This window comes from Tribolium madens, unplaced genomic scaffold (assembly GCF_015345945.1).
Source record: "Tribolium madens isolate multiple individuals breed KSU strain unplaced genomic scaffold, Tmad_KSU_1.1 Scaffold_3;HRSCAF=73;Tcas5.2_LG2, whole genome shotgun sequence".
Taxonomy (NCBI): Eukaryota; Metazoa; Arthropoda; class Insecta; order Coleoptera; family Tenebrionidae; genus Tribolium; species Tribolium madens.
In genome coordinates, this window is record NW_025401006.1 from 5,147,451 (window position 1) to 5,160,160 (window position 12,710).

Below are 12,710 nucleotides of genomic sequence, written 5' to 3' on the forward strand. Positions count from 1 at the left end.
AAATGACGAAAAAGTAGGGTTAATTAAATCTGTCATTTTTACTGATTTGGATTTATGAATAAAACTCAGTTTTTGTTTAAGGATTTTTATTACTTTAATAATACAAAACCTCCCAAATAAAATTAATATAAACAGAAATTAATCCTTTTCGGCGATCGCTGTCAAATGTCTATCAATCTCAGCTTCAGTCAACTTCCTGAATTTAGGTTCATTTTTGGACACAACTCCTACTTCAATTTCAGTCGGCTTAAAATCAACCGAGAGGACGCTTGAAAGACAAGAAATAGCCAACTGGATAGCATCATCAAATTGCAACTCTTGTTTCTTCTTTAACTTTTTCTCCAAATAGCTATTAGCTTCCGTTTGTTTTGCCCCCACACTTATAGCTCTATACCCACAATAATACCCCGCAGGGTCCGCCTTATACACACACGGCCCAATTTCTGGGTCATACCCAATGAGCACCATAGAGCACCCCAAAGGCCTCATTTCCGCATTCTGGGTATAGACTTGCGAGATATCCGCCACTCTCCGACACAGGGAATCAATGGGCATCTCATACCCATATTTGTACTTGAATTGGGCCGCCTCATAGCGCGCTCGTTGCACTTGAGACTTGCTATCAGCAATCATCCCTGTCATAACACACCCTGAACTTTCCGTTAATTGAAACAAATGCGTGATGGTGGAGGCGTCGATGAGCTTGTCAGGGATCTTCCTCTGAGTCACACACACGGCAGAATCAACCCCCTTGAGAGCCACGGAGGTCAACCCGGCTTGATTGATAGCTTTGAAGGCATACTCGACTTGGTAGAGCCGCCCCTCGGGGGAGAAAATGGTAATGTGGCGGTCGAATCCGGCACTGCTACCGCGAGACATCGTGAAAGAATTTTGCAAAAGTTAATTCAAAACTTAACGTGACTTGCGGTTGTTTGGACTGTCAAAACGAACTGTCATCGCTGTCAAAAATAGAACCATAAGTGCCAATAACGGGCGGGAAGCGAGAAAGTCTCTATAAAAATTGAATTTTGAATTTAATGCTATTAGAAATTACGAATTTATTTTAATTATCTGATAATGGTTAGTGTTGTAACGGCAGAGTAGTTTACATAAAAGTTTTCAAAGTTTTGTTTTAAAAAATGTATTTTTCTTATTTAATTTTATTATCAAAATGTATATTTAAATAATAATAATCCCTTGTGAAGGAAAACACAAGAGTGACTAAGCTGAGTAATCCACTCACAGTGTATTTTTAAATATAGGCAAAGATAAAGTAAAAAAATTCTCTTATCTTAGGTAACCCAGAGATAAATGTATAGATATTAGTGAGTACCATTCTATTAACAATGCTTTCACAGTTTTCTTTCGTGTTAGCAATTTTATTTATTGGTGTACGATCAGAAGAACCATTTGCTAGACAACAAATACGTAAGTATTGAACTATAAGTACTTTTTTGTTCTTTTTATGATATTATGCAATGATATGAAACACAAAACTTTATAAAGTAAGTGGTTATAATTAATTTTATCACATAAACATAGTAAGTGTTAGATATTTAAAAATTTTCCTTGTTTCCAGAATCTTATGTCTCATGTCGCACCGATGCAGACTGCAAGAAGAATTCTTTCTGTTATGGAAATGATGATGACAAATATGGAAAATGCAAATGTAATAGCGGATACGAATTGAATAACCGAAATGCCTCATTTTATGAATGTTTGCCAAGTACGTGTATATTTTTTTATTTCAAAGTTTGCTTTATTAACTCTAATCAGGAGGTATATCGTATTTATCACTATCAAAATTTCGAAATTTTTGCGATTATTAATGATTGTCGATTTATATTGACTAATTTTATCAGGAGTGTATCTGGGGGACGCCTGCGAGGAAGACTTCCAATGCCAACTGGTGGCAAGCAACCTGGCAGTATGCAACCAATTCAAAATATGTGATTGTAGCCCCGAAAGCCACAAGTCTGACAAAATGTGTTTCGCCGATATCAGTACGTAGCCCTCTCAAAAAATACCAAAATTTTACAAGAAAAATTCTCAGAGTTGGGAGAAGTCTGTATGGTTGACCAAAACTGTCTTTTAAGTGACGGCCAATACGCTTTTTGCGTCGCCGGAATTTGTACATGTCGTAAAGATGAGACACCGTCACCGGACAGGACTCTGTGTCTCGGCTCAAGAAATCTGGGGGAGCCTTGCAAATCAGACAAGGAATGTCTCTCGGTTCCCAACACGAGGTGCTTGGAAAAATGTGTGTGCGATACGACGTACACTTTATCAAGAAATGAGACTGAGTGCGTGAAAGGTAAGTTACAGTTCTTGGGATGTGGAAACTTCATTTTTTGGTATTGTTTTTAGCCGCGACGAAATTCGGAGATCCGTGTGATTTTGATGGTCAATGTTCGAAATTTTTAACAGACAGTGTTTGCAATAATGGGGCTTGTGGGTGCTTGTCTCATTTACATGAATATGGCAGTAGATGTGTCAGAACGAAACAGATTGGTCAGTCCTGTGAAAAAAATGAAGAGTGTATTTATAAAAAGGAAATGAATGGGAATGTCAGGTGTGAGAATAAAAAATGTATGTGTTTGTTTGGGAGCAACGCGAGTGGTGATTGTAATATCGAAAAAATACTTGACGATAATGGAAAAAGTGTAGCCAGTGGCCTAATCACCACAAAAAGTTTGTTGTTTGGGGTAAATATCTTGCTGTGTGTCATTTATTTTTCACAATAAAATTAATTTTTTATCTTATTTATTTTTTAGACTTTTTATAACGTGAACAAATTTTTGTATAAATAATTTAGGAAAGTTTTAACACATAAAATAAAAGAATTGCAATTACGTAAATACGGGGTGCATCATTTACTACTTGCTTAGATCCTGGAAAAAACATTTTTACTGAACTCCATCTTTTTTAATAATTTTGGTCACATTACTAGAACATGCGAGGCCATTTTCCGATGGGTACAGCTCGTCTTTACACTCGCATTTCATTTGAAACTCACAGAAAGCCCCCTCGATGCAATGTTCATCATATCGACACCTTTGCCCAACTCCTGAAACCACGTGTTCATTTATTTTGTTTTGATTTTATAAAAGTGTACCTCCAACACATTTATCACCATAACTATTAAGAATATAATTACGGTCACATCGACACGTTTGGTTTTGTCCACAAATATAGCCAAAAGCTGCCCCACAGTCGTACTTATTGACGCAAGCTCGTGAAAGAATAGGACCTAGAAACTAATTTTAGAAAATATGATTTGAAAGTGTAGAAAAAAATCACTTTTTTGACCGACAATAAAATCAGTGAGAAAAGTGAGAAAAAGGTAAGTGCAGAAATTTGGAGTCTTCATTGTATTAAAATTTGAATTTTATGCCCAGGTGCGAAGGTAAAGTTTGATCGATAACTTATATCTTTTGTGTTTGCTTTTCTTTTGTTAGAATTATGATAAAACGGAGGGTGAAAGGGGGAACTAAAGGAAATTGATAGTAAAAGATATGTTTATAGTAATTCACGAAAAGAATATAAATTGGGTCAGAAAAAAGACACATTCGCGAAAAAATTGTTATTTAATCGCCGTTGTCATACAAATGTATACATTTTGCGTTAATTTTTCTTGTAACAGTAAATTCAAATTTTTGCCTCCTATTTTAGGGTATTCACTAGTTGTTTAGTTTCTTTTTTCTTTAATGTTGGTGTCAAGACTGACAAGTGGAAAGAAACCCCAAACGCTATCGTCGGTTGATGAATGGTGATTCTTCTTATTCTATAGTGATTATCAGAAAGAGCTGAATTGCAACGCTATTTCAGTTTTTAGTTCACTTTTATCCCTGTAAACCACCCTTAAACTCTAGAAAATGGAGGATTTATATGAGTAAGTGAAAGTGCATTCAGTTTTTTCCCATCACATTTTTTGTTTCTCAATAACTAATTTTCAGTCCCGAAGAAAAAATCTTATGCCCATACAACAAGTCACACCACATCAGAAGATGCAAAATGGCCTTTCATTTGGTTAAATGCAAGAAAAATTACGGGGAGCAGAAAATGGTTCCTTGCGATTTTAACGCTACCCATATGATTCCAGAACCCGAATTACGCGTAATTAACAATTTTAAGAATTATGTAAATGAACTAAACATCTTTTTAGTATCATCATCAAATTTGTTCTGACCGGAAATCCGTAGAGGCCCCAATCGTGGCGACCCAGAAGAGGACAGACCGATTCCCCATTCCGAAAATCGACGTGGCTGTGGAAGAAAGTTGGGATGATGTGAGTTTAGGGAGTTTTTGTCCCATCATGTTGGTGCCAAATTTGAAATTAAAAAATGATTTTTAGTTGGATGTGCCCACGTATGACCCAAAAGCGTATACAGAGAAAAGTAACGTGCTTCGTCACCTTGATGTTGAGTCGAGTGCGAAAAGAAGAGAATTTCGTCTCAATGAACGTGCAAGACTTAATCAATTAGATGATAATACTCCAACTCAATCTCAAACGGTATTAATTCTTAACACTGAAATTACAATAATATCGGTTTTTATTTACAGTACTCTGTGCCGCTACCACAGCATCGCCCTGCCACCAACATTACAGAAAATAGAAGAATCAACATCCAAGAGAGAATTAGTGCCCAAGGAAAAAAACCGTTTCTGCAATTTACTAAAAACGAGTAATTTTTACCCTTGAAATTTGCAGTGTTTAGGGTTTATATTTTTTATATCTATTAGACATAAGACATAAGATTTTTATATCTGTTTTATTTTTAAGACTAATTTAAGGTTTGAAAAAAAAAAGTGTACTTTTAGGGATTTTTGTTACCCGCACGTTGTTACCACCACCACTTGTCATATATTTTCTTGAGTTGTTTTTTATTTGTGTTCAATTTGTTTTTATAATTTGTTTAATTTCTTGTTTTTTTGTGAAAAAATGGAAGATTTGTACGAGTAAGTATTCGTTTACTAATGTTTCCAAGTGTCATTAAACGATTAAATTGATCAAATGGGTTTTTCTAGCCCCGAGGAAAAAATTACCTGCCCATATAACAGCTCTCATCATATTCGCCGCTGCAAAATGCATTTTCATTTAGTGAAATGCAAAAAAAATTACGGCGAGCAGAAAATGGTCACTTGTGACTTCAATTCTACTCATTTGATCCCCAAACTTGAATTGCGCGTAATTTCCCCAACCCTCACATAACCTCATTATTCACCCTATTTTTTAGTACCATCACCAGATTTGTAGCGACCGCAAAAAAATCGAAGCCCCCATTGTGTTGTCACAAACCAAATCAAAAAACAAATTTCCAATACCCAACATTCAGATCGCTAGTGAAGAAAGTTGGGATGATGTAAGTTTAAATTGTTTCGGACAGTTTTTATTCAGTGTTTTTAGATAAATGTGTCGACCTACGACCCGAAAAAATACGTCGAAAATAGTGCGGTTTTGCGCCATATTGATGTCGAGTCGGCAGGAAAAAGACGGGAATTCCGGCTTAGCGAACGCCGGAGACACAATGAGTTGAGTGGGGCCACTAACACGGCCCCGTCTGCACCAGAAACGGTACAAATGTTAAAAAAAAAACGTTTTTTGGACTTGATGTTTTACAGAGCTCGGTCAAACTGCCGTCACATCGCACTGTCGCCAACGTTGAAGAAGTTGAAGAACTCCATTCAGCGGTGAATTTGGGAAAACAAGCCATGAAGACGTATATCCAAGACAAACATTAATTGAACATTCACTGACTTTGAATTCTATTTATGTTGTTTCGTGTTACAAATAAGTTGATTTGAGTTGTTTTGTAAGAAGTTAAGTTGCTTTGTTAAGAATAAATTTATTTTTGTACGTTTAACTTCTATTGGTGTGGTTTGTCAAGTCATAAATTACATTCTCTTTGCATCAATGGGTTTTGGGTCAAAGAGTGGAACTACGGTTCAGTTCCCAACTAAACAGCTGCGGCGCACCTGGTAACAATATCTTTTAATAGCTGTTTATATGTATTTCACATAAATTGGGAAGAATTTGTGTCGAGAAGTTCAAAAAATTTAAATTTATTGCCAACCTAATGACAACAAATTATTGTCACGACACATCTGGAAGTGGATAATGTAACGTGCATTTATTATTTTGCATCTGTGACAGATGAGTCAGTTTTTGATCAGCAGTGTGGAAGTGAGTGTTATTTTCAACGTGGGATTTGAATTTGAAATAAAAAAATAAAGTAAGGCGTTATTTAAAATCTATTTATAAATTTAACTGCAGCCAATGATTGCGACCGGAAGCCGATAATAAATTCCAAAGTGCTCTTGATCAAACAAATTATTTTTAGAAAGTTACACGCCTTATTAACATTTTTATTTGTTGCAGTCTGTTATTGAACTATTTCGAGTGTAATCAAAGATAAAAAACGTTACATAAACTTGTCTCATAAATTAAAAAGTTACATCAATGTACCAACCGGTACCATACACAAAAAATTGATCTTTTACTCCCTTACACCCATTTCTTCTTAAATTCGTATTAATAGCTTGTGAGTCATTTATTATGATCCCATCATTAGAAAGTATCGGCTGGTGTCATTAAAAAACATCATTTCAGGAAAATGGACTCGACTCAAGAACAAGTTGTAATGACTCCGAAATGCAAAACTGCCAATTCAACGACTCTCATAATCGAAAGACGGGCTGTGAATAAAACCAATGAAAAGATGCATGTGGCTGGGGGTGAACATACCGGAATTATAATAAATAAAGAGACCACGAATGGTAACAAACCACAATTTGTCAAACCCCCAAAACACTGAATTTGTTTCAGAAAACGGCGTTTCTGCCCCAGCCGAACTCTCGCTCGAATTTCGCGTTTTTTTAGTCAGTGCTCAGACGGGGAAACACACCCAGGAATCGCGAACTTTGAGGTTCTGGTTTCGGGAACAGGAAGGGGACAAGGCTGCTGTGGCACAGGATTTCTTCAAGGAATTGGTTAGCCCTCAAGAATTCCCCAGAGGTACTATCTCAACTCTATTACACTATCAAGTGAACAAATTTTTACAGATTATGTCGGATTTATTAAAAAAATCATGAAACTAATGCAACACAATTATAAGAGTATCACTAAACTGGAGGTCGAATTAACGCAGTTGCAGGAAGCAGAAGTCCCGACAAGGCCACGTAAGTGCCCCCATCACAGGGGTGTCGGACGCCCAGAGTGGGCCAAGGTTGCGAGTCATACGTTGCCGATAACTATACTTGGATGCGATTAAAGTTACGTCCAAATAACCGACATTTAAAAAAAACTGAAAAATTCTATTGAAATACATTCGCATCCATATTTAGTTCCCCATATCGTATATTTCGCAATTTGGACCGGGTTTATGAGATAAATGATTAAAACATCCCACATTTTGCTCCCAAAAGTTTCAGATTATGAATCAATGAATAATAATTTGTTCATTTTGACATTGTCCCACTCATCTGTATATAGTATTTTGGATAAGCCCATTTACAGCGAAATAATTTTTTTTTGATGTTTAATCATTTATTTTCTGTACTTAAAAAATATTTGAAATTCTTTCTGGTTTTGTAGCTCGACCTGGTTATCTCCAATTCGAGCTAGCACCTGTTTGTATGTCAGGTTCGAGGTTGCAAATCGTAGTTCTTTTGTTTTGTTTGCAATTTAACGAAACAATTAACTAAAAATGCATTAACTAGTTTTTTAACCCGAATAATATGTAACAATAATTGAATTACAGTAGAATGAATTATTTATGTGTTGACTTTCACAATTGTTTTATTATGTCAATACATAGTTTCCATATATTGTCCCAGGAAGCACTATTTGTGGCATTCTGACGTCATAATCATTACGCTCGATTGTTTTTTAGCACCATTCATTTAATTATTATATCAAGGACGTTAAATTATGGAAACTATAACATAATTTCGGTATTTTCATATGTGATTTTTTTTTAGTGTCAGCCGACGAAAATTCTTTAGGAAATGTTGTGTTATTGACGCGTGAAAAAGTCTTAGAAATAATTGAATCATCGTATCCGAATCCTGTCACAATTCAGGACATTGCAAAGTGAGTCATTTGCGTTTGATTTTTTCTCAATTAAAAAAAAAAAACAAATTAGGGAAAATGGTTGGGATGAGGAAGAAGTCGCCCATCACATTGCTGATCTGCAATCAAGCAACATAGTTAAAGCCATGGAACATGGCGCATTTACCCGCCAACAATCCCACGACACTCAAGTAATCATCGTGAAACAAATGCCGACGATGGTCAGTTCGAAACAACCGACAATCGCCATAATCACAGCCCAATACTGTGAGAAATTGGCCGTAGATGCGATGATCGAAAATAAGGAAACTTTCGTTAGATATACAACAGTAGGTGAGTTAATAATTTATTGACAGTAAAATTATTCAGATTCGGTCGAGCTATCGTCACTCGAACTATCACTAAAATCGTCCGAATCCTCGTCTCTGATTCTCAAATTGTTCAAATCGAAATTTTGACAAACGTCGTCTTCAATCTCTTGTAGATTCAATCCGAGGTCGCTTTTCTCAATCGTCACTTGTTTAATTTGGTCAACGACTTCTCTCCATTTCGTCCTGTCCCATTTCATGATGTAAATAATGTAATCCTTGATAAATAAATTGTTGAGGATGTAGCGACAACAATCGCCGGTTAAGAAAATGTGATACATTTCAATCAAACACTTGATTATGTGTTTTTCGCCCAAATCGAGCAATTTTCTCAAATCGGTTAAAACGGTTTGATTGAGTTGGAAATTCCGGTAAAGTGGGTAAATGACACTTCGCCTAAAAGCACTAACTAGGGCATCTTTGGGCGTTTTGAAAACATCAAGCCAGCAAAAAGTCGCGGCTAATTTCACAATGGTCCAACCCGATTCAGAAGTTCCCTCAAATTGAGTTGTCCGCCGGTCATAACAATAGGCGTATAAAATATCAACGAGACAACAATGACAATAGGTGACTTGTGTCTCGCTCAAATTGTACGTTTTGTTGGGCAAGTCTTTAAGAAAGTCCAATTCCTGGTCACTGAACTGAATTTCATCCACTTTTAACTTATCATAAGGGGATTCCTGCGAGATTAATTCCAAAATTTCCTCGTTTTCGATGTAATCACTTAAGTAATGATCGATATTGAATTTGCCTTGCTCGAATTGCACCCGCATTTTGTGTCTTTGCCCCAAATTGACTTCCCGGGGGTCCACCTCGAACACGTCCTTGAATTCCGATGAGACATGGTTGAAATTTTCCTTACCACAAAGTGCGAACCCGAATTCTTCATCTAGCTCGTCTTGCGACTTCTCAGAAGCCTCATTTGCCACTATTGTGATTTTCCGGTTGTCTTCATTGATTTCAATTTTGGGGGTCAATAATTTCGTTATCAGATCCAAATCTGGGAAGTGTTCCCCATCTATAGCCTTCTTTATCGTGAAACTAAACTGTCCTGACTCCGAATCGAAGGAACTTTGGGTGAAATCATCCTCGACTAGACGCCCAGGTAGATGTAAACGCAGGTAATAGGGGCTGGTGTAGAAAATGAAGATGTTTTCATCCACGGTCACTTCCAACTCACGTAAATTACAATAAGGGGCTCGTATTTGTATTGTGACATTGGATGCGGTTTGTGTGAGCTTAAATCGTGGCGTTATCATGTTGAAAATACACCAAACTGTCACTTTTGAGGTTAGGTATGTTTGACAATTGACATTTAACCGCGGCAAATTTAAACAAACAATATTTTACTAGCAATTTAAAAAAAATATTGTCGTATTAAACAGGTCCCAGTAGTCCTACGGGTGAAAAACCGAGGGCCCGCTTTGGTAAGATAATTAAAAATTCTGGGGGAATCACTTGTGATGTCACCATTTTTTTTTTGTTTGTACATAGATCACGAAAATCACTTGTGAATGTCGCATTTGTATGCAAAATGCTTTCCACTGTTCACTAACACTGTAAATCACTGGGTGATAGCCACAATTTTGACGCAATATTAATTGTTTGATTTTTCAGGGGAATCGAATGTTTACACTTTGGGGAACATTGGGGCCCACCGTATAGTTTGTACAAAGTTGCCATCAGTGGGTCATACTAGAGAAGCAATGACCGCTGCTGGGAACACAACGACGAGACTTTTGGGGACTTTCCAGAAAGTCGATTATGTGTTTTTGGTCGGCGTGGGTGGGGGAGTCCCCCATTATACGGATTACAATAAGCATGTCCGATTAGGAGACGTCGTAATTTCGCATCCCGTGAATAATAATAAGTGAGTCATTTCGTGCGAAAAATGGTGGTGACAGTAATTAAATTTCAGAGACGTTTATGTTTATTGCGAGACGGCCAAAATTAGCGATAAGGGTTACGATTTTGAAGTTAAACATTATCGCCCTAATAATTTCATTTTGCAAGAAATTTCCGCACAGTTAAAATCGTCCGATTCGGGTGATAATGGGACCATTTCACCATGGGCGAAATATCTCAAAGACGGCTTAAATATTCTCACTACTCAAATCGAGACTGATTTTAAACCCCCGAGTGTCGAAACTGACAAATTATACATGGCCATAGGTGAAAGAGATTTAATTGAAGTCGCTCATCCTGTGCCGCAAGATAAAAACATTAAAAGGTTCGTATTTTGTTTAATTAAGTATTTATTTGAATTTAATTGTGTGAAATAGTCATAAAAAGCCGGAAATTAGGAGAAAACCGGTCATTACGCCAAGAAAAACAGCTTTGAGTCGTACTAGAACGATTAAGAGAAAAATTCTTAGGTGGGTGGTGGTAGAACTGCACCGTTTTGTAGTCACAATTGTGTCACATTTAGTTAGTTAAATAAAACAAAAGTCACTGAATAATTAGTTCTACACGACTCACTTTCTCCCGATTTGTTTTTATTTTGTGGTTTTTCGAATGTTTGAATTTTAGGCAGGAGGGTTGCCCCCGGATCCACTTATCGACGATAGCTTCGGGTCGTCAAATCGTCCGCGATGACCGATTGAGACAAAAGTTTGCGTCCGAAATGGGCGCTTTGGCCTTTGATTGCGAGTTTGACGCCGTCATAGAGTCCGTCCTCGGCAATTGCAAGGACAGTTTTATCATAATTCGGGGAATTTCTGATTATAAAGATGGCACTAGACGTAAAGAATGGCAACCGTATGCGTCTCTAGCAGCGGCTAGTGTCATGAAATCGATTATTTGCGGCCTAGAGCCACCAACTAATGTCTAATTAATTATGTAACTTAGGTACAAAGACTTGCATGGGACTAATTTTTAGATCTGTTTTTTTGACAAATTTTATTTTATTATTTACTTTAGTTTTTTCGGTAGGTGGTTAACGTTATATAGTCTATGAGGTTACCAATTTAGAATATTTAAGATTAAATTGTTGCTCTTATGGTGAGTATAGTTAACGAATTTCATGAGACTGTCTAGGGTTTCGTCACGAATCATAGAATAGGTCACGACTGCCAATTAATCAAATTGTTGTTCAAATTGTGATTAGGTGATATTTTAGTTTTTTTCCCCAAAATTCCAATTTTTAGTCGCTCATGTGAGAATACTTCCAAATTGCATTTAAATTTAGGATAGCACCAAAGTAGACATTTGACATTAATTCCATTAGTGTGTTTTTTGTACAAGAGATTTTTACTTGCCATGTTTTAGTCACAGAGCATATTTAATTTATTAATGTTTTTATTTACAATGAGTTTATTTAAATTATTTTGTATATCTCAATAAAGAATTTTAAATCAAGTTTTTAGGTTTTATTTGCACAAAACGGCGCTGTTTTTTTGCTCAGGATTTATCGACGTGTTTTGAAAGTTGAGACTCGAACAGTCACGGAAAATACCATTGTTGCTAAAAAATCATTAAAACAGAATTAACACATTGTTGGTGTTACCTGCATAAATATTTTGCAATGTCGTCAATTCCTTTTAAATAGTCATTTAGCAGATATTGCACGTCCATGTAATTTGAATAAATCTGGCAAATTTCTCTTAATCTGAAAATAAAAATTGAGACGAAATTTTGTGATTTTGTACCCACTTTTCGGTCCATTTCCCGTCCATTTTTGTACGGACATGAGTGCTACATGAGAAATCGTCAGTTACTATTTGATATTGTTTAAATTTTCTCAAGTCGTAGCTAAAATATTAAATAAAAAATAACGTATATGTAACACAAGTTTGTGTAAAAACTTTTCAAATCCATTTGAACATAATGAGTCAATACTGTTTGTAATTTCGTCAACAATTCCTGACTGTTTTTTGCCTTTGTTTGCATTAGATAATTCTCTGAAAATAGTGTCAAACTATTTTTTTTTAAGAAAAAGCAACGCAAGTCATCACTCACCTCTTTCGCAACGGCGAGACACATGCTGCATTTCAAGCAAATTGAACCAAAAGGCTTCGATTGCACGTAATTGTGAATATCATTTTTATACGGGTTTATCACTTTTTTCGGATTTGTCATTAAAAAATTGCACTTGAGCCGCTCATCCTCTCGTGCGTCTTGCTCTCTACTTACGGATTTACGCAAAGCTTTGTAATTCGGGCACTGGTGCAGAACAGCACCGGTTGTGAAAAATAAACAAAATATGAGGAAAAAAAACATGACATTGACAAGAATTTAAATTTGGCGCGCCTGTCTTTCCACATGCGTCACCC

General features: G+C 36.4%; 8 protein-coding genes across 15 annotated transcripts; 4 read left to right on the forward strand and 4 right to left on the reverse strand.

The window, feature by feature from the left end:
• Positions 1 to 69: 69 nt before the first annotated feature.
• LOC123007548 (proteasome subunit alpha type-6-like) lies at positions 70 to 964 on the reverse strand. Its single transcript, XM_044402916.1, has one exon. The coding sequence runs from the start codon at positions 877 to 879 to the stop codon at positions 139 to 141; it is 741 nt and encodes a 246-aa protein (XP_044258851.1). The 5' UTR covers positions 880 to 964; the 3' UTR covers positions 70 to 138.
• A 315-nt stretch (positions 965 to 1,279) lies between these two features.
• On the forward strand, positions 1,280 to 3,892 carry LOC123008133 (multiple epidermal growth factor-like domains protein 11). 2 transcript variants are annotated; one of them, XM_044403771.1, is made up of 6 exons: positions 1,280 to 1,428; positions 1,580 to 1,726; positions 1,863 to 2,003; positions 2,054 to 2,314; positions 2,368 to 2,719; positions 2,775 to 3,892. In XM_044403771.1, exons 1-6 carry the CDS (start codon positions 1,347 to 1,349, stop codon positions 2,788 to 2,790), a joined length of 999 nt encoding a protein of 332 aa, XP_044259706.1. In that variant the 5' UTR covers positions 1,280 to 1,346; the 3' UTR covers positions 2,791 to 3,892. The 2 variants fall into 2 exon arrangements, with proteins under 2 accessions (XP_044259706.1, XP_044259704.1); XM_044403769.1 differs by lacking the exon at positions 2,775 to 3,892 and having other exon boundaries at positions 2,368 to 2,762.
• On the reverse strand, positions 2,728 to 4,272 carry LOC123008137. Its single transcript, XM_044403776.1, has 4 exons — positions 3,301 to 4,272; positions 3,116 to 3,250; positions 2,948 to 3,067; positions 2,728 to 2,891 (listed from the first exon to the last, which is right to left on the reverse strand). The coding sequence occupies exons 1-4, from the start codon at positions 3,368 to 3,370 to the stop codon at positions 2,812 to 2,814; spliced, it is 405 nt and encodes a 134-aa protein (XP_044259711.1). The 5' UTR covers positions 3,371 to 4,272; the 3' UTR covers positions 2,728 to 2,811.
• On the forward strand, positions 3,687 to 5,010 carry LOC123008136 (gametocyte-specific factor 1 homolog). 2 transcript variants are annotated; one of them, XM_044403775.1, is made up of 6 exons: positions 3,687 to 3,769; positions 3,829 to 3,892; positions 3,957 to 4,116; positions 4,166 to 4,288; positions 4,355 to 4,513; positions 4,564 to 5,010. In XM_044403775.1, the coding sequence occupies exons 2-6, from the start codon at positions 3,876 to 3,878 to the stop codon at positions 4,687 to 4,689; spliced, it is 585 nt and encodes a 194-aa protein (XP_044259710.1). In that variant the 5' UTR covers positions 3,687 to 3,769; positions 3,829 to 3,875; the 3' UTR covers positions 4,690 to 5,010. The 2 variants fall into 2 exon arrangements, with proteins under 2 accessions (XP_044259710.1, XP_044259709.1); XM_044403774.1 differs by having other exon boundaries at positions 3,734 to 3,892.
• LOC123008135 (gametocyte-specific factor 1 homolog) lies at positions 4,905 to 5,864 on the forward strand. The gene is made up of 5 exons (XM_044403773.1): positions 4,905 to 4,959; positions 5,029 to 5,188; positions 5,238 to 5,363; positions 5,408 to 5,575; positions 5,623 to 5,864. Exons 1-5 carry the CDS (start codon positions 4,943 to 4,945, stop codon positions 5,740 to 5,742), a joined length of 591 nt encoding a protein of 196 aa, XP_044259708.1. The 5' UTR covers positions 4,905 to 4,942; the 3' UTR covers positions 5,743 to 5,864.
• A 109-nt stretch (positions 5,865 to 5,973) lies between these two features.
• On the forward strand, positions 5,974 to 11,796 carry LOC123008130. Of its 6 annotated transcripts, none has more exons than XM_044403762.1 (11): positions 5,974 to 6,233; positions 6,611 to 6,777; positions 6,827 to 7,015; positions 7,063 to 7,179; positions 7,595 to 7,642; positions 7,981 to 8,092; positions 8,145 to 8,404; positions 9,825 to 9,866; positions 10,057 to 10,309; positions 10,358 to 10,669; positions 10,969 to 11,796. In XM_044403762.1, the coding sequence occupies exons 2-11, from the start codon at positions 6,615 to 6,617 to the stop codon at positions 11,267 to 11,269; spliced, it is 1,797 nt and encodes a 598-aa protein (XP_044259697.1). In that variant the 5' UTR covers positions 5,974 to 6,233; positions 6,611 to 6,614; the 3' UTR covers positions 11,270 to 11,796. The 6 variants fall into 6 exon arrangements, with proteins under 6 accessions (XP_044259697.1, XP_044259699.1, XP_044259700.1 ...); XM_044403764.1 differs by having other exon boundaries at positions 5,974 to 6,184; XM_044403763.1 differs by lacking the exon at positions 5,974 to 6,233 and adding an exon at positions 6,326 to 6,542.
• On the reverse strand, positions 8,374 to 9,915 carry LOC123008132 (protein SHQ1 homolog). Its single transcript, XM_044403768.1, has one exon. It carries the CDS (start codon positions 9,696 to 9,698, stop codon positions 8,433 to 8,435), a length of 1,266 nt encoding a protein of 421 aa, XP_044259703.1. The 5' UTR covers positions 9,699 to 9,915; the 3' UTR covers positions 8,374 to 8,432.
• Positions 11,712 to 12,700, reverse strand: LOC123008134. Its single transcript, XM_044403772.1, has 5 exons — positions 12,397 to 12,700; positions 12,243 to 12,355; positions 12,091 to 12,189; positions 11,945 to 12,046; positions 11,712 to 11,901 (listed from the first exon to the last, which is right to left on the reverse strand). Exons 1-5 carry the CDS (start codon positions 12,655 to 12,657, stop codon positions 11,808 to 11,810), a joined length of 669 nt encoding a protein of 222 aa, XP_044259707.1. The 5' UTR covers positions 12,658 to 12,700; the 3' UTR covers positions 11,712 to 11,807.
• Between the last annotated feature and the right edge of the window lie 10 nt (positions 12,701 to 12,710).

Excerpts from the sequence above, each read along its gene's own strand:
- LOC123007548 (XM_044402916.1), bottom strand. The coding sequence starts at position 879 with ATGTCTCGCGGTAGCAGTGCCGGATTCGACCGCCACATTACCATTTTC.
- LOC123008133 (XM_044403769.1), top strand. The coding sequence starts at position 1,347 with ATGCTTTCACAGTTTTCTTTCGTGTTAGCAATTTTATTTATTGGTGTA. Across the intron at positions 1,429-1,579 it reads ATTTGCTAGACAACAAATAC|AATCTTATGTCTCATGTCGC; the intron begins GTAAGTATTGAA and ends CCTTGTTTCCAG. Across the intron at positions 2,315-2,367 it reads TGAGACTGAGTGCGTGAAAG|CCGCGACGAAATTCGGAGAT; the intron begins GTAAGTTACAGT and ends TATTGTTTTTAG.
- LOC123008137 (XM_044403776.1), bottom strand. The coding sequence starts at position 3,370 with ATGAAGACTCCAAATTTCTGCACTTACCTTTTTCTCACTTTTCTCACT. Across the intron at positions 3,068-3,115 it reads TGGTGATAAATGTGTTGGAG|GAGTTGGGCAAAGGTGTCGA; the intron begins GTACACTTTTAT and ends ACGTGGTTTCAG. Across the intron at positions 2,892-2,947 it reads AAATGGCCTCGCATGTTCTA|GATCTAAGCAAGTAGTAAAT; the intron begins GTAATGTGACCA and ends TGTTTTTTCCAG.
- LOC123008136 (XM_044403775.1), top strand. Across the intron at positions 4,289-4,354 it reads TGGAAGAAAGTTGGGATGAT|TTGGATGTGCCCACGTATGA; the intron begins GTGAGTTTAGGG and ends AATGATTTTTAG. Across the intron at positions 4,514-4,563 it reads CTCCAACTCAATCTCAAACG|TACTCTGTGCCGCTACCACA; the intron begins GTATTAATTCTT and ends TTTTATTTACAG.
- LOC123008135 (XM_044403773.1), top strand. Across the intron at positions 5,189-5,237 it reads TCCCCAAACTTGAATTGCGC|TACCATCACCAGATTTGTAG; the intron begins GTAATTTCCCCA and ends CCTATTTTTTAG. Across the intron at positions 5,364-5,407 it reads GTGAAGAAAGTTGGGATGAT|ATAAATGTGTCGACCTACGA; the intron begins GTAAGTTTAAAT and ends CAGTGTTTTTAG.
- LOC123008130 (XM_044403762.1), top strand. The coding sequence starts at position 6,615 with ATGGACTCGACTCAAGAACAAGTTGTAATGACTCCGAAATGCAAAACT. Across the intron at positions 6,778-6,826 it reads AAATAAAGAGACCACGAATG|AAAACGGCGTTTCTGCCCCA; the intron begins GTAACAAACCAC and ends AATTTGTTTCAG. Across the intron at positions 7,643-7,980 it reads AGCACCTGTTTGTATGTCAG|TGTCAGCCGACGAAAATTCT; the intron begins GTTCGAGGTTGC and ends ATTTTTTTTTAG.
- LOC123008132 (XM_044403768.1), bottom strand. The coding sequence starts at position 9,698 with ATGATAACGCCACGATTTAAGCTCACACAAACCGCATCCAATGTCACA.
- LOC123008134 (XM_044403772.1), bottom strand. The coding sequence starts at position 12,657 with ATGTTTTTTTTCCTCATATTTTGTTTATTTTTCACAACCGGTGCTGTT. Across the intron at positions 12,356-12,396 it reads GTCTCGCCGTTGCGAAAGAG|TTTGACACTATTTTCAGAGA; the intron begins GTGAGTGATGAC and ends AAAAAAAAATAG. Across the intron at positions 11,902-11,944 it reads ATTGCAAAATATTTATGCAG|CAACAATGGTATTTTCCGTG; the intron begins GTAACACCAACA and ends ATGATTTTTTAG.